The 27,443-nt window shown below is 41.4% G+C and overlaps 1 protein-coding gene across 12 annotated transcripts in view; it reads right to left on the bottom strand.

Annotated features, from left to right (window-relative positions):
- The window catches only part of ATG7 (autophagy related 7), a 265,995-nt gene extending 243,950 nt beyond the window's left edge, over positions 1–22,045 (bottom strand). For 2 of the 12 annotated variants that reach the window (XM_037802012.1, XM_037802015.1), the window contains exons 1-3: positions 22,011–22,032; positions 15,657–15,742; positions 14,823–15,052 (exon numbers count right to left, since the gene is read on the bottom strand). Coding sequence is in view for 5 of the 12 variants with exons in the window: in XM_037802039.1 (XP_037657967.1) it covers positions 6,165–6,275 (111 nt within the window). In the remaining 7 variants the exon portion in view is untranslated. Of the gene's footprint in view, positions 1–6,164; positions 6,841–7,478; positions 7,507–14,822; positions 15,053–15,656; positions 15,743–22,010 lie in introns of those variants that run through there. The other 10 variants (XM_037802001.1, XM_037802006.1, XM_037802021.1 and 7 more) reach the window with 9 other exon arrangements.
- Between the last annotated feature and the right edge of the window lie 5,398 nt (positions 22,046–27,443).

Raw genomic sequence — 27,443 nt, 5'->3', positions numbered from 1 at the left:
TTTAAGAAAAGCTCAAGGGTGGCTTTCTAAAATGCAATTTGATTACATATTGTTAAAATGAGAACAGGCTGCAAGGATAGAATCAACACGGGGGAGTAACTGACTATGTCCGGGGAGAAGGTGAGTTTACTAATCATCTATTCCTGATGGGCGGCTATTTTTCAACAGAATTCATATGCTCTCCAAATTTAAAAATATGTTTTGGCAACAGAAATCCAATGTTAAACTAATGAAAACTCACAATGGGGGCCTAATGAATTTAGAAAAACAAACAGCAAACAAGAAGTTTTTTTTTTTTCTATAATTATTTTTCTATAGAACCCATAAGCTTAGCTGATCACAAAGGACAGCACTGCTGTTCTTAAAACCATGATTAGATCACTTTCCTTCTCTCCATCTCCACTGCCTTAGTGTGGATTCGCATCATCATGCACAAGGCAATGACTAACCAAAGGCATTTCAAACTTTCACCACCTTGCAGGTTTGTTAAATAAAGGATTCCTGGCTCCACCCATTGTGTCTCTCAGAGGGCAGAAGGGATGGAGAAGGTGACCAGGGGTCTGTATTTGTCTCATGCACCCAGGGATTCTGATGAAAGTCTAGTACCAGCTTGATGTCTTGTAGGCCACCAGCACACTTATTCGGGAGGCCTCACCTCTAGATCATTTCAAACATCTTTAAATATATCCATGTCCCATGTTAAATATTTCTTGGATTTCATTGTTTCAAAGGATTTTTATAATTTTGTATTATTAGATTTTTACTTTCTTTTTTTCACAGGCCTCTAAAAAGCTTGTGGATTCTGTGCACCATGGCTCCGTGCCCAATGGAGAAACAAACCATGATGCAGCTCATCTGAGGTCCAACGTGAAGAAACACTAGATTAGAACACTCCAACAACCTCCTGGTTGGTTTACTGGGCCTCCAATCTCTCCTTTTTCCTCTGTTCTTCCATAATGCAGCTTTTTCTTTCTACTGTTGGTTTTTTAAGGGATCCATGCTCAGCCCTATCCTCAGTCTACAAACTTTCCCAAAAGTAAAATTACAGGGAGAACTTCAAGCAAAGATGGCACAAGTAGGGAGCTCCAGGACTCACTCCTCTTCCAAAAGAGCTAAAGGCCAGGCAGGAACTGCTTGAAATAACTGTTCTAGGGCTCCAGAGGCTAGTGGAGCACTGTACAGAACCAGGGAAGAACAGGAAGAAAAGGCTGAGAAACTGTGGTAAAGAACTGTGAGTAGCTCGCTCCATGGAGGCTTCTAGTGCCTAGCCGCCACTCTTGAGGCAGGCCACCTTGGGGTTTGGTCCCTGGCTGGCTGGCTGCTGCAGATGGAGAGGGATGTGGAAGTCTTTTTCCCCAAGAACGGGGGGTGGGGTGGGGTGGGGAGGGGGTGGAGCATGGCAGAGCACTGATCACGCTTTTGATTGGTGAATTTGGATTGCTGGGTCCTGGCCCTGAGCTGCTGCTCCAGTCCACTCCAGACAGGCATGGTGACAATGGAGGTTTAAAAACATCAGACGTCCATAAGGCTACAGGGAACAGTTTGCTGAAGGGTGCCTTCTGCTGGGCATGTGTGGAAAGCACAGCTTTGGGGACTTTCAAAAAGGCTTTTAGCATCTTTCCTGACCCTCTCCCCAGGGCTCTTTGGAGCTGGTCTGCACCCCCTTCATGGGTCCCTGGCCCTGTTTTGGCTGGGAAATACTGACTTGGGAAAGTCCTTTCTGGGGTGACTGTCCTCCCAGAATTTGTCCTCCAGGCAAAAGCAGCTAAAAGCAATGAAAAGAATGTAAACAAAAACAAAAACAAAAACAAAAACAAAAAAACTATAAAGGTACAACAACCAAAAAGAATAGATCAAGATTCCCAGAGAAGGAACAGAGGAAAGGAAGCTTTCTCCTGGGGGTTAAACAATTGCACAAATAGTGTAATCTTAAAAATTGTACTGCATATCCAGGACAAGAATCAGATGAAGAAGAGCTGAAAAATAATGATCAGTTAAACATGGGCATTTCTAAAGATCTAGAATAAGTTGAACCAAGTGTCAAAGAACAGCCTTAACACAAAGCCAAGCAACAATGAAACTCTAGGCAAGGGAGCAAAACTGACCTTCAGAGTAAACTCAACAAGATAATCAGATGCCTAGACATCAGAAAAAATTACAAGCCTCACTAAGAAACAGGAAGATATGACACAGTCAAAGGAACAAATTAAAACTTTAGAGGAGACACAGAATTTGGAACAACTAATCAAAGATGTTCAAACGAAACTCCTAAATCAATTGAAGGAGATAAAGGAAAATATGGCTAAAGACATAAAGGATATTCGGAAGACATTGGGTGAGCATAAAGAAGAATTTGAAAGCGTAAAAAGATAGGAATAGAAGGAAACTTCCTCAACATGATAAAGGGCATATGTGAAAAATCCACAGCTAACATCATACTCTATGGGGAAAGACTGAGAGCTTTTCCTCTAAGATCTGGAACAAGACAAGGATGCCGACTATCACCATTGTTATTTAATATTGTGCTAAAAGTTACAGCCAAAGCAATTAGGCTAAAAAACAGAAAGAAAAGAAAAGAAATAAAAGGCACCCAAATTGGCAAGGAAGTAGTAAAATGTTCACTATTTGCAGATTGACATGATCCTATATATAGAAAATCTCCAAAAATCTACAACAAAGCTACCATAGCTAATAAACGAGTTCAGCAAAGTGGCGGGATATACAATCAACATGCAAAAACCAGTCATGTTTCTATATACTAGTAACGAGCAATCTGAAGAGGAAATCAAGGAAAAAATCCACTTACAATAGCAAATAAAAGAATCAAATATCTAGGAATAAATCTAACTAAGGATATAGAAGACTTGTACACAGAAAACTACAAAACATTGCTAAAAGACATCAAAGACAACCTAAATAAATGGAAGGACATTCTGTGCTCATGGATCAGAAGATTAAATATAGTTAAGATGTCAAATGAAGGGAAGCATCTTCAAGATCTTGTGGTAAAAACCATTTTCTTAGACTTCATACCCAAAACATCAGCTATGAAAGAAAAAAATGGATAAATGGGACCGCCTCAAAATTAAAAAAAAAAAAACAAAAACAACTTGTATTTCAAAGGACTTTGTCAAGAAAGTGAAAAAGCAACCTACTCAACAGGAGAAAACATTTGGAAACCACATATCTTATAAGGGTTTAATATCCAGAACATATGAAGAAATCCTACAACTCAACAATGAAAAGACGAACAACCCAATTTAAAAATGGGCAAAAGACTTGAATAGAGGTTTACCCAAAGAGTAAAATGGCTACTTTTCATGGCTAAAAAAGCACTTGAGAAGATGAACAACAACACTTGTGATTAGGAAATGCCAATCAAAACTGCAATGAGATATCATTTCACACCTACTAGAATGGCCACTATTAAAAAAAAACAGAAAACTACAAGTGTAGGATAGGATGTGGAGAAATAGAAACACTCGTTCGGTGCTGGTGGGAATGTAAAATGGTGCAGCCGCTGTGGAAGACAGTTTGGCAGTTCCTCATGAAGCTAAGTACAGAATTGCCATATGATCCAGCAATCCTGCTACTAGGTATATCGTCAGAAGAACTGAGAGCAGGGACTCGAACAGATATTTGCACACCAATGTTCATAGTGGCATTATTCACAATTGCCAAAAGATGAAAGCAACTCAAGTATTCATAACCAATGAATGGTTTAAAATTGTGGTATGGGTGTGTGTGTATATATATAATGGAACATTATTAAGCAATAAGAAGGAATGAAGTTCTAAAGCATGTGACAACATGGATAAACCCTGAGGATACTGTTGAGTGAAATAATTCAGACACAAAAAAATATTGTATGATCCCACTGATATGAACTAATTATAATAAACAAATTCATAGAGTTAAAATGAATATAGGTTACCAGGCGATAGAATGGGGTAGAGAATGGAGAGCTGATGCTTAATTTGTGCAGAATTTCTATTTATGTTGATTGTAAAAGATTGGAAATGGATAGTGGTGATAGGTACACACTATTGCGAGTGCAATTAACAGCACTGAATTACATTGGTAAATGTGGTTGAAAGGGGAAGTTTGGGGTTGTGTCTGTTACTTGAAGGAAAGTTAGAAGATAAAACATGGGACTGTATAACATGGTGAACCCTATTGTGGACAATGGATTGTGGTTAATAGTATAAATACAAGAATGTTCTTTCGTAAATCATAACCAATGTACAACACTATTACAAGTTGTTAATAATAGGATGGTATATGGGGAAAATATACCTAATGTAAAGTATGGACTATAGTTAAGAGCAATATTTTAATATTATTTAACCAGTTATAACAAAGGTACCACACTAATGCAAATTGTCAACAATAGGGGGTATATGGGAAACTGTATTTTTTGCATGACCCTCCCGTAAATCTACAATTTCTTTAATTTAAAAAAGCAATAATTTTAAAAAAACAGTATGCTAAATGAAAGACACCAGATACAAAGTACTATATATTTTATGATTCCATTTATCTAAAATATAAATATAAATAAACTTACAGAGATGGAATTAGGTTAGTGGTTATATAGGGCTGAGGTGGGATAGAGGGATTAAGAGGTAACTGGTAAGGGGTATGGGGTTTTTCTTTTTGGAGTAATGAAAATGTTCCAAAAGTGATTGTGGTTTTATATTAAAACCCACTGATTGTACACTTTGGATGGACTATATGGTATATGAATATATCTCAATAAAACTGTTATAAAAAAGTAAAATTATTCATTTTCTTCATCAATTTCCACCTCTATGCCAATGAATCTCAGGACTGTATTTCGAGCCATAATTTCCAAACATATATTTAATTATCTTCTAAAGGCAGGAACTGGATTTCTCACAGACATCTCAAATTCCACAAATCCCAAACGGAGAATATCTTTTCCCAAAAGTCTGCCCTTTCTCCTTTATTTCCTAGTTTACTTAATAGTTCTGCCATACATATATCCAAGGTACACACTGCAAAGTCAACTTCAGTTTTTCTTTCCCTCGCATTCAATAAATCACTAATTCCTATGGGCTCAACCTTAAACAGTCTTCTGGAATGAGATAAAGGTAACAGTTATTGAGTATTGACCATAACCAGGCACTGCAGTAAGGGTGTTTGTCTGAATTTTCTTCTCCCAATAGCCCTAAGAAGTAATTTCATTCCACTTTTACAGAGGAAGAAACTGAGGTTCAGAGAGGTAAAAACTTCGCAAAGGTCAACCAGCTGGAAGGGTGGAGGAGATAAACTGCAAGTTCCGGTTTTACTCCCAAAGCCAATCCTCTTTGTGCAACTCCCTCCTTCCTGTCCAAGTCTGCTTCCTTCTCTCCCTTCCACTGCCACAGCTCAGGCCCCACCTCTCACCCCTTAGCTCCTGCAGCAACATCCTCACTGGTCACTGCCTTCAGTCCTGTCTTCCCCAAACTGCCACCAGAGTTCTTTCTACCACACAGATCTGTACAGGATCCTCCCTTATTTAAACCAACCAACCAACCAACCTTACTGGCCTTGGGTGCCTTCCTAGTTTGCTAACTTCCTGAACTTATGCCTTGGCTGATGCTCCTAGGCAGTGTTTCCCCTACATACCTGGAAAATCCCTTCTCATCTCTCAGGATCCTTTATGAAGCTCTCCCACAGTCAGTGAGTAGTAAGTTTTCCTCTATTTCCCCATGGTCATAGAGGAAAACTTCCATGAGTGCATTTACCACCATGAGTGCATTTCTTTTACTGACAACACCTTTTTTTTTAACTTTGGAAATAATACTAGTAGCAGTGGTGGGAGCAGTGATGTTTTTACTGAATGCTTACTTGGTGTCAAAAACTACACTGAATATTTTACCTATTATTCTCATGACAAACCCAAGGTGGTTGTATCGTGCCTATTTTACAGAAGAGAAAACTGAAGCATGGAGAGGTTAAGTGAATTGTCCAATGACCCACAGTTAGGAAATGTTGAAGCTGAGATGGCAACCCACATCAGCTGGCTTCGAAGCCCCCATTCCCATCACTATACTCTACTGCGTTGAAGGAAGAAAGCCTGTTTAGAACCTTTATACTCCCCATCAGCCCCACAAATGCTAAAAATAACCCATCACTTTGAAAAGCATTAGCATACTGACCTCTTTTCCACCAGAAAAGAATGCAAGGAGATTAACACAGTAGCAGACAGTAGTACAAACATCTCGTCTAAAACCCTCTGGGATCACCAGGTCCCTCTGTGCGTTACTCATCCTCGACTCACTCTTAAAGGTCAACAGTAACTTGTTTTCATCATCATTTTTATGACCTTAGCAGGTCATCAAGATGGAATTTTACCAGCGCCAGAAAATCCCAGAAACAAAAAAGAAAACTATTCCATATAGCACTTCAGCGTGAGCCAGGGAAAAAGTGAGTCAGAGTGACCACTTAGAAGATTATGGGCTAAGACATTTGCATAAGAGGCACATCCTTCAAACTTTGTCCGACTTTTTTGGCCATTGTGAATTTCTAAACAGAACACAAGAGCCTATTTCACAAGAGGAAATTGGTGTTCTGCTGCTGGAACTGCTGCCTGAGAAGCTAGATAAAGGAAAGGGCTTAGGCAACAGTAGTAACATGGAAACATCTCAACAGGGTATTTTAGTATAAGTGGATGGCTTGGGAACACCTCCCTCACATCACTACCTTCCTTAGGCAAGAAGGGAAAACCTCAGAAGTGATGGTGGGGTGGTGGGGAATTCTGAGGTTGTGTCTGTTACTTGAAGGAAAGTTAGAAGATATGATCCAAACATCACAGAACTTCCTGAAAAGTAAGGCTTGTCCCTATAACCTTGGAGAATGCAGGTAAGATTTGTGGCCTCTGCTCTTGAAAGCAAAAAGATTATTTCTTTTACACTGCAACATTATATTCTGACACCCACAAAGAAAAAAACTGACTAGGCATCAGTATAAGTGTGGCTCAATATTTTTTTAATTTTAATTTTAATTTTGTTTTTTTTTATTGTGAACTTTAACATATGTACATAACAGTGATAACTTTCAAAGTATGATTTCAGAAGTAGCTAGAGAGCAAATTTGAAAGCATGTCATGGGTCACAGTTCCACAACTTCAGCCATTTCCATTATTGTAAAATATAACATACATACAGAAAGGTGTCATCTCTTGATGTACAGTTCAACAAGCAGTTACATAGGTAATTTCAAAAATTGTTATGTATTACAGTTCCACAGTTTCAATTCTTTCTGTATTATGCAATATAAGGAATATAAAGAAAGGTGAAGACCTTCAAGGCACAATTCAACGAGCAGCTATAGAGTAAATCCCAAAGGATACTATAGGCTATAGTTCCACCATGTCATTTACCTCCTTCCAGCCATTATAGTACCCCAGCATCCAGAAATATATATATAATTATATAAAGTTTCAGTATTCATAGACCTTTATTAAGTCTTACCTTGTTTATCGCTACCCCTTCCTCTCAAACTCTTTCTCCCTCTTCAGGGGTGTCTAGGCAGTGAGCACCCTAACTTGTTCATATTGAAAGGGGGTGTTGACTGTACAGGGAAGGAGGAGTGTGGCTCAGTTTGATCTCAGGCGATTTCTATCACATTCAGGATGTGGAAGATAGGAGTTACACAAGACAGGATGGTGGTGTCACTTCCAATTAAACAGCCAAGGCTTTGATGGGGATTCAACACTGTAACAAACAAGCACCCCAGCAGAATAAGAAGCACGGCAGAAACCAAAAAACTCAGTCAAGATCAAACTGAAACAGCAGGTTGGATGGTTAAACAACATGAGCCTCTGGGGCTGTATCCACCATCCAAACTTGGTGCAAATCTCAGATATTTGCAAAAATAAGACAAAGAGTCACATACTGCATCTTATACAGAGTAGGAGCTCGGAAAGCATCACTTTTTGAGTACACATCACAAGTTTCTACCCAAAGGTCCTAAACCTTTTGTCGGTGCTATTGTCTAAAGCCAAACCCCACAAGAAACTTGTAATAGTGGTTGCCTCCAAAGAAAGAAGCGAGGGGGTCAGGAGACAGCGGTGTGGAGAGACTTGTTTTTCACAGGATGACTGTGTGCCCTTTGAATTTTATACTGTGCATATGGAATAACAATACAGAAATAATAAAACAAGGACTGTGAGGGATATGAGACTACTAGTTCAACTGCTTAGCTTCTAAGAGATCCTTGATGAAAGAACCATGTCTTACTCATCTTTCTTCAGCACTTAGCATGGTACCTGGACTATGTTAGGAGTTTAGGAAATGTCAGGAGCTCAGAAATGAAATAATAGCTCTCTTCCCCCAAAAAGGGCCAATAGATGGACACGCTAGTAAGATAAATTCCAGCTGTTTAAAAATTACTAATAGCCTGAATTGTCCATATAGGAAATGGATTGACCTGCAAGGATGAATTTTCCATTAGTGGAAGTGCTTCAAGCATATATTAGATGATTATTTGCCAAGTAATAGTGCACAAAGGATTACCGCATCAGGCAGTTAGACAAGACCAGGGGTTGGTGAGTATTTTTGGAAAAGGGCCAGAGAGTAAATATTTTAGGCTTTGGAGGCCACAGTCTCTGTTGTATATTCTTCTTCTTTGGCCTGCAGGCTGTAATCTGCCAACCCGTGGATTACATGATCTTCCAAACCTGTTATTTTCTGGCTCTTTGAAGATACCAATAATGTATTTTGTTTTTAGGGAAGACTGACATTTTTGGCAGAATCTTGTTAAAAGGGTGGTAGATATCTCAGGGGCTGCTGAAAAAGAAGTAGATGCAAGACCAGATTCTAACACTACATGTGCTCTCTACAAAATGCACTTTGTAATGCTGCAAGTACATCTTTATGAGCTGGTATATACAGTCTACGCAGAACACTCTTGTGTGTACCTCAGCATCATTAAGCCAAGGCGAAGCTCATTTCACATTTATTGAGGCTCATAACCTGCAGGAAAGGCCTCTCAGCAGCATTCCCCACCCTCAGAAAGCACATTACTACACCCCTGAGGGTTTCCTTCATAATCTTTCTTCCAGACCCGTGTTACAGCCTTCCAGCTTTTCTAGTCCCACACCGGGGGTCCTGCCACTCCTCCCCTCTTGATGCTCGATGCTTAGGAGATACTGAACTAGCTGGTGTTCCTTTAACACACCTCTTTTCATGCCTGAACGTACAGCTCTGAACGTACAGCTCCTTCTGTCTAAAAAGCACCCCACCCCTGCCCCTGCCTGGTACTTTTCAAAATCCAGCTCAGAGGTTTCCTGCTCTGGAAACTCCCATAGCTGCCCTCCCACACTCCTCCTTCATCAGCTAAAGTCAATCACTTCTGTCTCTAAGCTTTCTCTAAATTTGATACTGTTTTTCAACTATTTGCTTACCTGGCTCCATCAACTTGACTGTAAATTCCACAAAGTCAGATGCTGGCTCATGTTCCTTCGATATCCCTGGTCCCTTGCACAGGGGCTCTCAGACATTACTAAAATGAATTCTGGGAACCTTTTGTGGATACCTTACCCAAGAGAAACAAGAGATGACTAAAAGGGGGAAAAGAAAGGTAACAAAATAAGGTTACAGTGGCTAAGAGATCTCAAATAGAGTTGAGAGGCAATCCTGGAGGTTTCTCTTATGCAAGCTTCAGCTAGACATCCCAAATGGCCACAGTATGCCATGCCCTTACCAACAGTAGTTCCTAAATACTTAGGTCCCTATTTGAGATTCTACAAAAGATTCACTCACTAAGTTTTATCTCTCAAAAACCTAAATCCACCACAGCCTTCCTATGCCAGACAGGTCCTAAAACCCAAAGGTAACAGCCTCTTTAAGAACAACAATCAGATGCAGCCCCTTTCCTCATAGTGTCGACACCCCCTTTCAATATGAACAAGTTAGGGAACTCACTGCCTATACGCCCCTAAAGATCGAGAATGTGATTAAATAAGAGGAAGGGTTAGCAAAGAAAAGATAGGATTTAATGAAGGACTAAGAATACTGAAACTTCATACACACACACACATACACACACACACACACTTTAGATGCTACGGTATTAGAATAGCTAGAAGAAAATAACTGAAATGGCAGAACAGTAACCTATAACATCCTTTAGAAATTTGCTCTATAAATATTTGTTGAATTGTGCCTTGAAAGTTAGCACCTTTCTGTATACATCCTATATTTCACAATAAGGAGAGGACTGAAACTGTGGAACTGCAACCCATAACATTTTTTGATATTACCTATATTACTGCTTGTTGAGCTGTATTTTGAAAGTTAACACCTTTCTGTACATATGTTATATTTTACAAAAATGGAAATAACAAATTGTGGAACTGTAACCCATAACATTCTCTGAAATTTGCTAACTACTTGTTAAATTGTACTTTGAAAGTTAGCACTGTTATGTTCACAATAAAAAAAAATCCATTAAAAAAAAAAAACCCAAAAAAAGAACAGAGAGAGAAAAACAGAGAAATGCCCAGGCTTCCGTAATTGGGCAGACAAATTCCAGAAGGCTTATTACCATGGAACATGGAGACTGAAGTAGAAATAATGAAGAACATATGGAGATATGCCATGCGGCTTAGAGGGTCACTAAATCGTTTTGGTATTTTTTTACTGCACTCTTAGAGGACAGAAAATATGTGTATACAAATCACTTTATATGAAACCTTACTCAGCACATTCATAAGTAGTAAAGAATAAATCTTTCTTTCTGAAAGTGCCCCCATGGTTATATAAGTTAAAGGTGTATGTTCAGTGTCTCAAAATCTCTCCATAAAAAAAAGTATAAATTATAAAGGTGAAAAAAAGTAACTCTACAGTGATGAAACCTAGCAAGCAGCATTAATCAAGTTCTCAAAGTTATGATCAGCAGTTTTTGACAGACATTGTGTACTCCTGATAGAATGCAGTGAAAAGAACACAGCATCTACTGCATTCTGGCCAAAAGTATATAACCTGGACCCAACAGAAGGAAACATCAGACAAACCCAAATTGAAAAACAGTCTACAAAATGACTGTACCTATCTTATAATCTTTCAAAGTGTCAAGGCCTTAAAAATCAAGGGAAGACTAAGGAGCTTTTCCAGATAAAAAGACACAACAAGCAGGCACAACACGTGATCCGGGGTTGATGCTCTGCTATGAAGGATGTTATTGGGACGAAGTTTGAATGGAGTCTCTGGGAGAGGTCTCTGCTATAATATCCTTAACCTTCTCATATGGAAGTTCTCTGTTCTGTTCTTGTAATGTTTCTGTAAGTTTGAAACTGTTCCAAATAAAACACTAAGAAAAACAATTTTAGCATCCACACACATAGCTATGTTCAACAGGCAAAACCAAACGTGATAGATATTGTGATAATAATTACAGAGTGGGGTGGGCTACTGGCTGGAAAGAGGCATGAGGAAGCCTCCTAGAGAAGGGAAATATTCTATACCTTGAGCTGGGTAGTAGTTACACAGTGTATACACATGTAAAAATTCACTGAGCTATATATTCAAGATTAGTGCAGGTCACTATATGTACCTTATACCTGAATTTAAAAGTAGAACAAAAAAGCCTATGTTAAAGCTATACCAAGCCTACAAATTACATTCATGTATTCATTCAACAGTTAATAGATGACCCACTTAAATTTTGCATCAGTGAAAAGAAATTCATTACTTCAAGTAATGAGTCTAAATGAAATCCATTTCCATAAATTTTCCTGGCATTTTGTTATTAAAGATGCTTTGCTGCTTATAAAATTAATTGGTGCAGAAGTGCTTCCTGGAGTGAGACTGCCCCACTGTTCTCCCACTACAGGGATCTAATGGGATTGGACATAGCAAATATTAAGTCAGTGTAGGATTTCTGGAAAGGAAAAAGTAAAATTGGTATAAAATAATCAACAATCACAGAGAAAAAACAAAAATCTGTCTTTAGGGAAACTAGACTCTCAGGGGGAGAGAGGAAAAACAGATCAGCCTAACTATACTAACAATCTTTCACTAAAACTTTTCTGTACGTGTGTCGGTTTTTTGTTCACTTTGGGAGGGCAGGCGAGTTGGATTTTGGTTTTGTTTTTTGTGTGGCAACATATACAGAACATGAAATTTCCCACTTAAGTATACCACTGAGTGGCATTAATCACATTTACGGTGATATACAACCATCACTACCATCCATTAAGAAAATTTTTTTATAACCCCAAAATGAAACTCTGGACCTATTAAGCAGTAAGTGTCCCTTCACCCCTGGTTCCTGGCAACCTCTAATCTACTTTCTGTCTCTAGGAATTTGCTTCAGATATTTCATACATCAAGTGGAATTGTACAATATCTGACTTATTTCATTCAACATGATGTTTTCAAGTCTCACCCATGTTGTCGCACGTATCAGAATGTCATTCCTTTTTATGGCTGAGTAATATTCCATTTGTATGGCTAAACCACATTTTGTCTATCCATTTATCAGTTAATGGACACTTGCTTTTCCACCTTTCGGCTACTGTGAATAATGTGCCATTATGAACATTGGTGTACAGATGTTAGCATCCCTGCTTTCAGTTCTCTTGCGTATATAACTAGAAATGGGATTGCCAGGTCATATTGTTATTCTATGTTTAAATTTCTGACAAATCACCGAACCGTTTTCCACACTGGCTACACCAGTTTACATTCCCAACAGCAATGCACAAGGGTCCAATCTGTCCACATCCTCACCAGCAGGGGAGTTTTTAGTGGTTCAGAAAAAAAGGATGCTAAAAGCAGAGCCAGTGTAGCAGCAGCCTGGCCTTTCATCGTGGTTTGAATTTTGGCTCTGTCTCCTACTAGCTGTGTATCCTTGGCAAGTTACTTCATCTCCCTGCCCTTCAGTTTCCTTATCTGTAAAATAAGGATAATTACACCTAAGCCAGATGGTTGTTATGGGGGCTAACTGAGGATGTGTGTGATGCACTTGTTACGGTGCTTGGCTTCCCACCAGGCAGTCAGTAAATGGTAGCTGTCATTAGTTGTTCTTGTCCCTCCCCCATATTAACCAGCAGTGCCTGACTAATGCGGTTCCTCTTTCCCAAGCTCCCTGAGAAAATGTTCCTTGCCTAAAACATGCCTCATTTAAGTTCCACCTCCATAAAAGGAGCACTACAGTCACAACAGAGGTCTAATTAAAATGAAATGGCCAATCTCCTGCTATAGGTCATCAAGGGGAAGTCCAAGGGAACAAGTTCTAAGCAGTTAGGAGCGCTATGTGTCCAATTTCCCTGAGGCCACGTGGGGCCATTCACTTAACAGAAGTGCCAGAATAACTGCAATTTGGCCATGAAGTGCCTTCTCTGAGCCGAAATGGAGCACATAGAGCAGGCTTCTAGTCTCATTTTCCCAGATGGTGTAGCCAGTGTGGAAAACGGTTCGGTGATTTCTCAGAGCTGTAAGCTCTGGCAGTCATTAAAATAAGCACCAAGCCACATGACTACGACCTGCTGACAAACAGAATATGTTCGTAGCTGCTGATGTGTAAAAAGGAGGTGGAGATGGCCAAGAGTGGGGAGAGCTGCTTTAGCACGCAGAGCCAATGCACGTTTTGTAGATTAAGGATGCTTCTGTGACTTCACGAGTTTTGGAAACAATCTGAGAGGCTGCTAAAAAGGGAGGTTTAAGAAGCCTTCCCTTCCAGAAGGAGAAAAGAGAAGTTCTAAACTTAGAAGAAAGATTAGGCTTCACCAGAAGGTGAAAACTCAGGACTCCGACAGTGAAACCAGCTGGGTACAGAAGCCTTGCTTCCTTTTAAATACTGCATTAGAGGCAAGATTCCCTGAGCCAATCTGATGTCTCCACAAGACACCAAGTCACCCCAAATGGCTTTTTTTGTGACTGTGCTGAAGGTGACTTTTGTGGTAAAAGCTGATTGTATGCAGACAGGACTACTGTCATTATGGGCAAAAGTTGTCTCCCTCACCCCATCTAAGCCACCTCTACCCCATAGGATTGACATTATTCACTTTCTAGGGCAAACGGGCCTTGCCCAGAGTCTTCACGCCATCACCTTCATTCTTATCTGTTACTTCCAGGAGTTGTTTCCTATTGGTTTTAATTTTTCCTTCTGCTGTAATATCCTTGACCTTCACTTATAACCTGGTTTCCTTCAGCCTCAGTTTTTGAGAATGGTAGCACTAGTTACCAGCATTGTTGGGGGATGGCAAGCCTTACAAGGGAGTGATAGTGAAAGGTGAGAAGTGTCTGGGAAAGAGGAGAGAGGCAAAAGAGGAAGATGGGGGCAGGGGGGCAGTATGCCTACTTTGGAGTCCTTTTAGCTACCTCCACCAATCAACACTGCCATTCTACACTTGAGGGACACCTGCCTGGATTCAACCAAATACTCTGGAGCCCTGAGGCCAAACAATGAGAAATGCGTGAGAGTTCCTAAAGCTGGCTGAGTTATGAAGGTTGCTTCTGAATGACAGCATCTCCGTGGTTTTCATCTCTGGAGATATGTAAGGAATTGTGGAAAATGGGAGAGGTGCTGAAAAATTGAACAAAGCAAACACTTGATTTCAGAGTTTCAAAACATTTGAAATTTTCAAATAAGGGTAGATTCTCTAGCCTGCTGGACAGAGATTTTGCTCCCAGGATAAGTGTCCGATAGGCCACTCTAGCCCACATGGCACTTCTGTACAATCAGAAAATGGTACCCTTCCTCATGACATTTTACTTCCTTTTATCAGAAAACTATTATAATATACTGATTGGGTTAGGTGAAGACATTTCAACCTTATTTGCCAGAAAATTGTCATTACAAAAACATACCCATGATGCCTATGATTGAAATGGAACCTCCTTAGATGTGGCCTTTTGTGCAGTGCACAATCTGCACAACTGTATGTAGCAGCCTGGAGTAATCACAAGAGGCAGTATGGTTCCTCTGAGAAGTCATGACAAAGGAATTGCATATGTGCCTTGATCAGGAAAGATTCATACGCATAGGACAGAGGCTACCTGGATCTCAGCAAGGTCTCTGGCAGGCTGCTCCAGGTATCCTAGTAAATAAAACGAATATGAAGGAATCAGATACTGACCTAAATAGAGGGATTGGAACTGGTAAAATAATCTTATTCAAAGGGTGTCGATTAAGGAATGAACTGATGTTGTTAAGAAAGGAGCTAATACTGGAAAGTCTTTGGTTCAGTCTTTGGTGCTGTCCAGTTTCTTTTCATCTACCAATTCATTCATTTATCCATGAATGAATATTCATTAGCATTTACTAAGTATTTCATGTGTGCTGAACCCTGTATTAGCAGCTTACAACAGGGGGAACAGACACATAAACGAATATATTCAATAAGGTATTCTTATTAGAACATTTTACCAGACATAAATAATGACATAGAAGATTTGCTTATCAACTCTATAGATGACATGAAGCAGGAATAGTCAATACAACAGATAATCAGAAATCAGAAATAAAAGATTTTGACCACCTGGAATGACAGGCTGATTTTAACAAGATTAGAAATTTCACAGAGATAAATCTAGGTTCAAAAAACAATTGGACAACAATGCAGTTTCATATGCTGGAGACAATGTAGTAACAAGAGAAGGGCAGAGGTTCATAAGCCAGAGAGACCCAAGTTCAAATCCCACCTCTGTTACTTTCTAAGCCACGCAGCCTTGGGCAAATCATTTAACTTCTCTGAGTCTGCTTCCTCATCTCTCAGACAGGATTCTACCTGTAGGAGTATTTTGAGGATTCAATTAGAATATGCAGGTATCTCGCACACAGTAGGTGCTCAAAAAGTAGAGCTAATATTATCAACAAAACATGTGCCAAAGACATAAGGGTTCCCATTTAGTTATTCCTTTAATAAACATTTACATTATGGTTTCATCTCTGTGCTACATCCCAGGATTCAGTGACAAAAAAGCTATGGTCCTTGTCTTCAAGGAACCAAAAATTTCGAGGGTAAGACATACAAAGAATTACAGTAAAGCAATTTGATGGTGAAACAATTATAGTACAGTGTGGTAATTTATGGGAGGAGAGAGAAGGGACATCTAAACCAGACTGATGAGGCAGGAATGTTCCTCAAAGAAACATGTAAGCCAAGGTTTTAAGGAAGAACTGGCATTAGATTCTCAACAGGGGCCCTGCTGGCTTGTTGGGTGGGACAATTCTTTTTTGTTTGGGGCTGTCCCTGTACACTGTAGAATGTTTAGTATCCCTGGTCCCCTCTTAACACAGTAGTGCCCTCTGGTCATTGTCAGCAAAACGAAGATGAATAAAACAGCTCCACATGTTTCCACATGCCCCTTGGTGGATGGCAGCAAGGGGAAAGATAGCAGCACCTGTCTGCAACCCTCTCTACCCCCAAGCAAGTACCACAGGGTGAGGAAGGCTAGAGGTAGGGAGTGGGGACACTCCAGGCAAAAGCAGCAGCTCAGTTCTGCATCTTCAATTCCAAAAACACTCCATGGTTCACTTCACTACTGGGCATCTGCACAAGCTTAGAATGGTCCTGTCCACTGTTATGGATTGAGTTGTGTCCCCCTAAAAAGACATGTCTAAGTGCAAACCCCCAGTCCTGTGAATATGAACTTATTTGTAAACAGGATCTTTGAACATGTCATTAGTTAAAGTGAGGCCAAACTGAATTAGGTTGGGCCCTAATCCAATACGACTGGTGTCCTGATAACTAGGAGAAATCTGGACACAGAGAGGAAGGGGCAGATGGTGAGGACACACATGAAGGAGGCAGAAACTGTGTTATGCTATAAGCCAAGGACTATCATGGATTATTGGCCACCCACCAAAAGCCTGGGGAGAGGCATGGAATTAATCCTCTCCTTTAAGAGATTGATTACACCTTGATTTTGGACTTCTAGCCTCCAGAACTGTGAGAGCCTACTAGTGGCTCTCTAAGGCAACGAGTCTGAGCTACTTTGTTACAGCAGCCCTGGCAAACTAAAACATCCACCCAACACCTAGCAAATTCCTTTCTTCCATTCAAATATCTGTTCAACCATCATTTCCTGGGAGAAGGCTTCCCTGACTCTCTTACCTCCTAACCAGGTCAACTCTCCTGTATTATACACTCAAGGAGCACCACGTACCTCATCTCCAGAGCACATACCACACTTAACTTACATTTATTTATGAACGTCAGTCTTCCCTAATAGTATAAAAGCTTTATGAGAAAGGGACCATGTCGATTTTTTCACTTCCCCTGATTCACCTTTTTCCCAGCATTTGACTCGGTCCTGGCACCTCACAGTTGCCCAGTAAATACTTGTTCATGATTGCACGAACCTATGAATGAATGGTATGGCATGGTCTGTTTGAGAAAATGTGAATAAATTCCATACGGCAGGAAGGAAAGAAACATGTGGCAGAGTAGCTGGAAACCAGCAAAAGCCAAATCACATGAGCTCTTACATGGTAAGCTATGGATCTATATTTCAGGAAAGATCTGTTGTTTAGAAAGGGCACCCCAGCATGTATGGCAGACTCACCAGTGAGGGTCAGACTGCAGGAGGCAAGCTACCAGCTCAGAGGCTGTGGAGGAATTGAGGTAAGAAGGGCGAAGGGCCAGATCAAGGCAGTGGGGGAGGAAACGTATCCAGAGATATTAAGGAAGTAGAATCTATAGAACTTGGATGATTGCCTGGGCTGGGCGGGAAAGAAGGTGGGATGGTATGACAGGGAAGAGTCCAAGATTACTCCCAAGGTTCTGTTTGGGGTGACTAAATGGAAGGGAATGGGAGGGATTACAGAATGGAGAAGAATTGCAGGTTTGGAGGGAAGTGATGAGCTTAGTTATTGGACATGTTAATTTGAGAGCTGGCACTCAGGAGCGAGAGAAAGCCAGCTGAAGATACAGAGCAGAGAGGTCATGGATACATAACGAGCACCAAACCAACAGGGGAGAAGAGTAAAGAGTAGAGCCTTGGAGAAACCTGGCATTTAAGGGATTGTGGTGGATTGGAGCTTTATGTACCCCAGAAATGCATGTTCTTAAACTTAATCCATTGTTAAGTAGGACCATTGTTGAGATTACTTCAGTTTAGATGTGACCCACCTCAATCAGGATGGGTCTTAATCCTATCACTAGCATCTGTTATAAGCGGAATGAAATTCAGATAAAGAAAGAGAAAGCCACAGAGGGAGCAGCTAGGTTCAATGGAACCCAGAAGAGAAAGGGAAGATCAGAAGACACCGCCATGTGCATTGCCATGTGACAAGCTAAGGAACAAGGATCTCCGGCAGCCAGCCCCAGAACACCAGTCTTTAGGAAGAAAGCATCACCTTGATTTGGGCTTTTTTCTTAGCCTCAAATCCACAAGCTAATAAATTCTCACTGTTAAACTGATCCATGGCATGGTATTTGCTTGAGCAGCCCAGGAAACTAAAATAGGGACAAAAGGAGGAAAAGAGCCTACAATGGAGACTGAAGGGGTAAAGATCAGAGATAGCACAAAGCAGGACTGGTTTTCCACAAACAAAGGAACATCAGTAACGTCAGATGTGTTCACAGGTTCTGGCAATGTGGAGGTCTGATGACTTCAGGGAGAACAGTTTTGTTGGAGTGGTGGGGCAGAAGTAGGGTTTCAGCAAATGATACCTTAGAGAAGTAGAGGTGGCAACTCCAGAAAACACTTCCAAGAAAGGTGGCTGGCAGAAGGAGGACTGATAGGGTACAGCAGAGGTTAATGAGAGGGTGATTTCTTTTCTTTTTTATTTTTAACAAAATGAGAAGAAATTGAGGATATTTAAATGGAAAAGATTGGTGACACAGGAAAGAAAAGTTACACATGACAGAACTAGGTCCCTTAGGAAAAGGAGGAGATGGGATCTGAAGCCCAAGTAGGGGAAGGAGCCTTGATTAAGACAAATGCCATTTCTTTCAAGAAATTAGATTAAAAAGCAATATCATAGGGTCAGCTGGAGAGGAGTCTGCAAATGATAGAAGAGGAAATTCAGGAGCCTTGATGGCTACAAGTTAGTGAAGTAAAAGGCAAGGTAGGAGTCTGAGACCAGGGATGAAAATGTGGAGATCAGAGAGGGGAATGGGCAAGAGAGGTGCCCAGGCACACGTGGGAACGGCTGAATGCCGCTGAGGGCCCTGCTGGCCTGCGGGGTGACAGGACACCTGCCGAGGGCACTAACAAGGTATCAACAAGGCAGGCAGGGCCTTAGGTTCCTGCAAAATTGCAGTCTGGCTCTGCATGGTCAGACTCTCCAAGGACAAGGACTTCTTTTTCTACATCACACACTTAAAGAGAGACTGACAAAACAGGACCAAGATCAAAGGACAGTAATCGGGATGAAGCAAGTGCGAGGAAATCCTAAAGTGATCAGAACTGGAGCTGGACCAAGACCTAGAGAATAAACCAGATAGCACCCAGGAGCAACTACTTATTGCACCTGGCTTACACAAGCAGGCCTTAATTACACCAGAGAAAAGTGGCAAGAAAGGGAGATAAAGAGAAGAGGAGGAGGACAGCACCAGTGAATTTCTTTTCCATGTGTAAGTGGAATTTGGTTTCTAAATGAAATCTCAGAGGTAGTCATGGATAACCAATAAGGGACCACTAATCAACAAACTTTAATACTTTCCATATAGCAAATTCATCTTTTCCCAATATCCTGAATCCTGTCTCCCTCTTCTGTGTCATCCAATCATTTACCAAGTAGCAAATTCCACCTCCTCCTTTATCTCTCAAATTCACCCACCTATCTCCATCCCCACAGCCACTGTCTCGTTCAGGCCTTTGTCCTCTGTCATCAGGATTGCCACAACAGTGCCCTAACTGGTTGCCCTGCCTGTCTTGCCCTGTCCAAGGTCATTACCACACTGCTGCCCAGGTAATTTAAAACACAGACCACAGCATATCACACACCTGTTCGAAATTCTTCAGTGCCTCACCTCTCATCCCCATTGCTTTAAAAATCAAGTCCGAAGTTCTTAGCCTATCATTCTAATTGCTACTATTTATGAACTGTTTACTTTCAACCAGTGCCAAGTGAGTAACATGTATCATCTACAGCATCCCTGGGAGGTAGGTTTTACACTTTCCCTTTTTATAGAGGAGGAAACTGAAGCTTAAAAAGGAAGTGACTTTCTCAAGGTCACAAAACTAGTTCAGTGGTGAAAACCCTACATGTAACCTGGGTATCTTAGATTCCAAAGTCTGTGCCCTTAACCACCACATGCTATTGCTCACAAGGCCCTTCCTGATCTGTCTCCCATTTACCTTTCTACAGTCACCTCTTATCCCAGAACTCTATTTGCAGGTCATGCCCTCCACCTACAGCCCTTTGCTCATGCCACTGTCTACAATACCATCCCACCTCTCTTCTAACTGCTACTCATCTTTTAGGAAGTGGATAAAGCACCAAATTCTCACAAAAGCCTTCACTGATGCCACAGTCTGACTTACAACTTCTCAATCCTCCTCTAGCAAAATTGCACAATAGCTTCATACTATATTGCTGTAGTCGCTCTCATTGAATTAAAAAATAAAAAAGTAAACTCCCTGAGGACAGGGATGTGTATCTTACTCATTTTTGTATTCTCAGACTGTGGAACAGTGCCAGGCACACAGCAGAAGCTTAACATGTATTTATATTTCTTTTCTATTAGGAGTAACTAGCTGAGAACAGAAACAGGATCTTGTAGTTGAAAAACAGCCCAAGGCTCAGCTCCTTAAAGGGTTTCGAAATCATGTCACATGAGGGGCAGGAAGGAGTTGGCAAAGAAAAATGGAGGGGAAGGCAGCAGGAGCAGCGGGCTATAGGTGAGATGACTTGCAAGCAGTTTAACAAGACTGGAGCACCAAGTTGGGGGAGGAGGGGCTGTCAGGCAAGAGGAGCCTGCACAAATTTGGCCTTTTCATCTTTCAGGTGTTGGCTCAAATGTCAGCTCCTCAGAAAAGCCTTCTTGATCAGCACTCAAATGTCTGTTTTATTTCTTCATTCAAAAGTATTTATTAAGCATCTACAACATGTCAAGCATTGTTCTAGATGCTGGGGATACAGCAATAACTAAAACAAGCCAAGATTCTCTTTGTGGAGTTTACTATGGTAAATAAATCAAATGTGTTTAGCCTAGGGAAGAGAAGATGGGAAGAGGAAGACAGGTGTGCAGAGCAATCAAATGGAAGGGGCAATGAAATGAAAGGGCCAAGAGGCTAAAGGAGGAATGAGCTGAGATTACCAGGTAACAGCATTCAGCTCAACTTGACTTAAGAGAGCTGGGGGAAGAAACAGGAGAACCAAAAGTAGTGAACTTTTTGTCACTGAAGAAATTTAACCAGTGAACAGGGATGTCATAGAAGAAATCCAAGTATTCAATGGGACAGGGAGCATGGGACCCACAAGTCCCAAAGTAACAGTCACAAATATGCCTGGTTTCAGCAGCACAGTGTTTAAGTTTGATTATATATCTGAGAGGGAAATTTTCTTACACCTACGTTGACCTTACCTGAATTTCTGGTAAACATCAGAGTTTGCAATCCCTGGACTAAACCAAAAATCGCAGAACCTAGGCTCAGAAAATGCCCCCAGCGTTCACTTAAATTAACCTCCTCATTTCACAAACGACGTTTTGCATCCCCACTTTACAGCTAAGAGAAGAGAGGCTCAGAAATGGGCGGGAAGTGCCGGGGTCACACAACAAATCCAGGCAAAGAGAATGAGAACCCAGTGCTGAGATTCTCAGCAAAATCCCTGCCAAAGACAGGGAGGACTGACTTAGAAAACCAGCAGGAATTTCCCAGTCAGAAGACTCCGGGTTGAAACAGCCTGAGGGGATGTGGCTGGAGAAAGAGGACGACAGTCGGAGTGACTTCCTGGAAGGGGGAGGAGCCCCCAGGGCCGGGAGGAGGAACAGCCTGGGGCTCTCCCCTGCCTTCATCGCGGAACTCCCCTCTTTTTTCCAGGCCTCCAAAACTGACCCCGCCAGACCCCCACTACTCCATCTGCACCCACGGCTCACTTACCGCCGCTCAACTTCCGGCAACCGCAACATCACCGCAGCGCGCGTCCCGATGACGCAATATAGCCCCGCCCCCAGCCCGCCTGGGAAGAGAGGTGCGCGTGCGCACATAGAGCCGCGGGAAAGCCTGAAAGAGATACACGCGTAGCACGCGGCTGAGTGGAAGGAACTTGAGTTGTGGGGAAGACAGGACATCAGATGGTGGACAAAGACCCCTGGGGAGAGCCGATCAAGGCTTTCTCTTCCTTATCAGATGTGGAAATGTGTATATGGTCTGTCGTGCATTTTAAAAAGTGCTTCACATTCTCTTTGGATTTCAGAGAATAACAAGAATCATCATTCCCATTTTCCAGGAGAGGGAACATCCAACATATCACAGGGATCTTTAGGGAGGCAGGTGTGGAGATACAGGAGAGGAAAATTTTAATAAATAAAGGCCAATGAAAATTGACAGTGACCAACATCCTCTTTCTAAACAGTCATGATTTTCATAGCTCCTGATGTCTATGGGATAAAGTTATTCATTCTAAGTTATTTGTTTAGCATGATGTACAATGCCAAGCACCAGATGGTATTGAAGACACAATAGTGAATATGATAAACTTCTCAATCTGGCATGAAAAGCTGGTTCACAAAGTAACCCTGATGCAGCTCTGCAGCTCATAACAAGAGCAATGATTACTCTTTTTTTTTTTATTACCTACTGTGTTTCACATCTCTAGTCCTCACACAGGTCTGGCACCAGTTGATGTCATATTTTACATGTGAGAGAACAGAGCCTAGGAAAAGTGGTTTGCTGACGACCAAAGAGCTAAAAAAATGGGTGAGGATTCTACTGGAAGCCTGTTGACTCTGGTCAAATGAAAAAACAAATTCAGACTTAGTGAGAAGAGACTTTATTCCAAGGATTATTGCTGGGGTTGGGAGGTGATGCAATAGGGAGAGGGGGACTACTGAAATAAGTAAGGAGAATGCTGTGTTCATGAGATCTCAGGAAGGGCTGTATGCAAGTTCAGGCTGAGGGTAAGTGAAACAAAGTTCAGGGGCCTGGGAAGAAAAAGAAGCTTAACCAAAGTTTGATTAACAAGCATTTTGTTCCCATTGATCGTAGGGACAGGAAGTTCAGCTAACCATTTAAGGCAAAGAATGGGAACTTGGAGGATTTGTGTGTGGCTCTGTCTTAGAAAAACAAAGGGGGCATATGTGAGTCTTATGGAAGTCATATGGGAAAGAGTGTTTCTTTGCAGTACGCCATTTCCCAAGCACAAAAGAATGAGGGAGGATTCTTAACCATTGCTGTTCTCCAGGAGCACAGAACTCAAGTAAAATTTAACACTGTCAACTCTTTCCGCTATATCAGACTCCTCTGCTGCCACTGACCCCTCAGACCACAAGCTTGAGTCACAAAACGAATTCTGGTTTCCTAAGCACACTCTACTCTTTTCTATCTTCATGTTTGCATTTGCCCCAATACTTCCTGTTTGTGTAACCCTTTCTCAGTCTTCAAAACCCCAGTTGAAAAGTAGATATATCTCACAGAGAAGTTATATGATATCATATGAAATTCTAGGATTAGCAAAACTTATCTATGGTGATAGAAATCATCTCAAGTGGTTGCCAGGCGCAAAGGGAGGCACAGATTGTCTTCAGAGGAGCATGAGGAACTTTCTGAAGTGATGGCAATCTATATATCTTGACTGGAGTGGGTGTGACATGGGTGTACACATTTGTCAAAACTTGTTGATTACAGTTTATATGGTGCATTTTATTGTCTGTATTGTCTGTAATCATCTTGACTTTTTTTAAAACCCAGTTGGATGTCGCTGCTTCTGTGAAGACATGCCTGACACCCATCAAATTCTAGGCTCCAAGAGTACTTAACTCTATTAAGCCTACATGAACCTTGGTTGAAGTTAGTTCTTTATAAGCTTGTCTTCCCTGCTGGATTTCCAGATCCTTATAATAATCACCTTTTGGAGCTTCTGCCCAGCTCAAAATGATTCTTTTCATGTGCCCCACTTCACACACACACAGTTGACTGGAATACAGGTTGACACATGGCAATTCTTTACTCTGAGTTTTGGACTTTTGAACTAATGCTCAAAGAGAACAGGAATAGTTCCTATGGGTCAATGGCAGTATTACAGATGGAATGTCCTCCAGTTCTTACCATTGAGGTCCCTGTAGTTGACTTGGCTCAAGCCCTTCCCAAGGCTAGGTCATTTAGAGCTTCACTGGAGTCCAGAAATGTGATAGTTTGAAGCTGTACGTACCCCAGAAAACATCATGTTCTTTTAATCCATTCCTGTGGGTGTAAACCTATTATATAGGTGGGACTTTTTGATTAGGTTATTTCAATTGAGATGTCACCTACCTCATTCAAGGTGGGTCTTAATCTTCTTACTGGAGCCCTTTATAACAGGATAAAAAACAGAGAGAAGACGCAGAAAAAAGCCCCAAAGAAGCTGAGAGGAAAGAGCCAGAGAAGCTAAGAGAGGACACACAGGAAACAGAGAGAAACCACAGAAACAGAGAGGAAGCCACTGAAGCCAGAAGCTGGGAGCAACGAAACCCAGGAGAGAAGGAAGAGACAAGCAGATGTTGCCATGTACCTTCTCATGTGACAGAGAAGCCCAGATCTCCAGCGGCTTTTTTTCAGGAAGAAGGTATCTTCCTGTTGATGCCCTGATTAGGACATTTTCATGGTGTCAGAAGTATAAATTTGTAAGTTAAGAAATCCCCATTGTAAAATCCAACCCATTTCTGGTATATTGCATTTAGCAAACTAAAATAATAAAATACACGCGTAACCAGCCATTCACAATGTTCGCTTCTGTTATTTGCAACCCTGAAGTAGCTTCGTGGGGTTGGAACCATTATCTGTCTCACTCTCCTTTGTTTCCCAATGCCCAGCACAAGGCCTTGGACAAGAAATGCTTAAAAAGTATTTTTTTTAAGTAACAGGTGTTGTCTGGGAATTGAAAATAGATGTGGGGACCAGAGTTGATTATAGGTGGGGTCACAAATATGTTTTCCTTGTTAGCGGGGAGTTAGGGTGGAGCTCAGAGCAGAAGACTCGCACTGCTGCCCAGGATAGGAGGCTTTTGGTAGGCAGACCATTGGGGCATCAAGACCAGAATGCATCAAGGAAGCTGCAAGACCAGGAGCCACAGAAAGGCAGAGAATGTTCTCAGACCACAGCATGGCAAGGAGGCCCCGTGACATTTAAACAAGATGGCAGCATTTCAGGCCAATCCGCCTTTACCACTTGTCTTACAGCTCAACTAAGGAGAGCACACAGTCCCCAGAGTGGGAATCCCATGCCCAGCCAACCTGGGTTTTGAGAGGCTGAGAGACTGTGGGATGACAAATGTTGACAAATTAGATTTTAACAGCATTGTTGCTTTACAGCACTCAGAGTGCCCAGCCACCAGTGAGTTCAATCATCTTTTTCACCCTTTCTGAAGACTATTAAATTTACCTCCAAGAAGTCCATGCAGCAACCCATTTTCAAAAGGGAGACCAGCAATTATCTGAAAGCCAAATACCCGAACGACCAATTCCTCAAATGGCCAATTTGTGGACTGGTAGATTTTCCTGAATGCTAAAATTACCTGCACATAACATTCATGGTCATTTCTATTGCATGGAGTGACGTTGCAAGCTTTTAAATATTTATGCATTGTTGTAGATGACTGGTTTTTGTGTTGTCTTCAGAGAGGCACTTTAAAGAATTTTCGATTTATCAGAATTTAAAGATAGTTTATTCTTCCTTTGAATATACTTATGAGTAGATTGATGAAGATTATGTTCTTGAATATAGATTTCATTCTTGACTGTATTAATGTTATGCTATTCAGTCTATTCTCTTTCTGTCCTGCTGCCCCCACCCCCCACCCCACCCCACTCTCTTCTCCTTTCCTGTCTCCCATTCCTTCCCTCAGTCCCCTACTTTATATCACCCTTGGTCTCCCTCTTAAGACCTTAATCTCTCCCCATCTCTTCCCTTGGGTATCCTCCTCTCTCTGCACATCCATCTCCCCCTCTCCCACCTCTGCCTCTTGATGCCCCCCATCTCTTCCTGAGCCCCTCTTCTGAACCTCTCTTTCCCCCTCCCCCAGCCTCCTCTAACTTCTGCCCCCATTCTTCCCCTCTGTCTTGCTCAGTCTCTCACCTCTGCGTCTCCTCTTTGCCCATTCAGCAACCCCTCTTTCCTCTTCACTTTTCCTGTTTCTGCTCCTCTTTCTCTCCCTGCAGTAGCTGCAAACTAGAAGTGGAGACAAATCAAACCTTCCTTAGCATGCTGCTGTGAACAAAAACAACAACCAGTCAGTTACTATAACATCACAACAAATGTAGAAAACAACTTGTAAAAATCATATCCAATATGAATTGTTGTGAGCCTTGTAACTAGTTAAAAGAAACCAATTTCTGGCAAATTGGTACACTTGGCCAATTTGGCAACTTAATCATTTTAGGAATTGGCTTAAGCTAATCTGCTTTAAGCCCATAAAAAGAAACCTGAAGGAGCTTCTGAGCTGTGAGGTTTCAGATGCATAATTAACATCTTATCCTAGAAAGTATGTGTTTTAGCATTTAGAAGGCAGAAAGCCCGGCTTCACCTAGATTTTGTGCCAGCCATAGCCATGGATTCCTTCCTACGTGCTGGGGCTGAACTATCTCTGCACCATAGTCCCTTGACTTTCATAAATTCAAACATTAATTCTATCATACAGACAGGAGTAGAAAGAGGCAGTTGATACAGCAGAAAGGAAGCATATTCCAGAATCAGATCTTGGAGCGGTTCCTAACCTCTCTGTGCTCTGGTTTGCATATTTCTAAAAACAAGGAAACTCCCCTCCTAAAGACTGTTATGCAACTTAAATTAGAGGGTAAAGCACTGAGCCTGGCATGTGGTATATTGTCGGTATGTTTTAAAAATTATCTATGTGTTCTTGCTGTGTACCAGACAGTATGGGAGGCACCATAAGCACTATATAAAATAATGCATGGACCCTGTTCTTTTTATGCTGACAATTTATATTTATTGACCATTTCTTGTTCTTGACAGACTCAAATCCAGGGCTTTCTGGTCCTGAAGTGACTTCTCTCTACCACTTTCTTTGATTGCTCATCACCATTATCACCGGGCACTAAGTATTTTGTCCGGGTAGAGCAGTCTTTTTAAGTGTTTCTTTGGTCCTGAGGGATCCTGGGAAGTGACCGTCTCACAAGTCTTCTGGGAAATTGTTTCTGACCTGGAAATAGACCAGCTGCAGTGCCTAAAACCAGGATAAAAGTCTCCTAAACTCCCCCAGTTTTGAGGCAGTCAAACTTTGGGGTATGCAAAGCAGAATGACAATGAAGCTTTAGATATATATAAGTTCTTTTCTAAAGACATTTTCAGATGTGACCCAAACTCTATATCAAATATTAT

Source organism: Choloepus didactylus, chromosome 1, assembly GCF_015220235.1.
Source record: "Choloepus didactylus isolate mChoDid1 chromosome 1, mChoDid1.pri, whole genome shotgun sequence".
In the NCBI taxonomy this organism is placed as follows: Eukaryota; Metazoa; Chordata; class Mammalia; order Pilosa; family Megalonychidae; genus Choloepus; species Choloepus didactylus.
The sequence above is the reverse complement of the archived record's forward strand: the minus strand, read 5'-3'. Positions and strand labels throughout refer to the sequence as shown.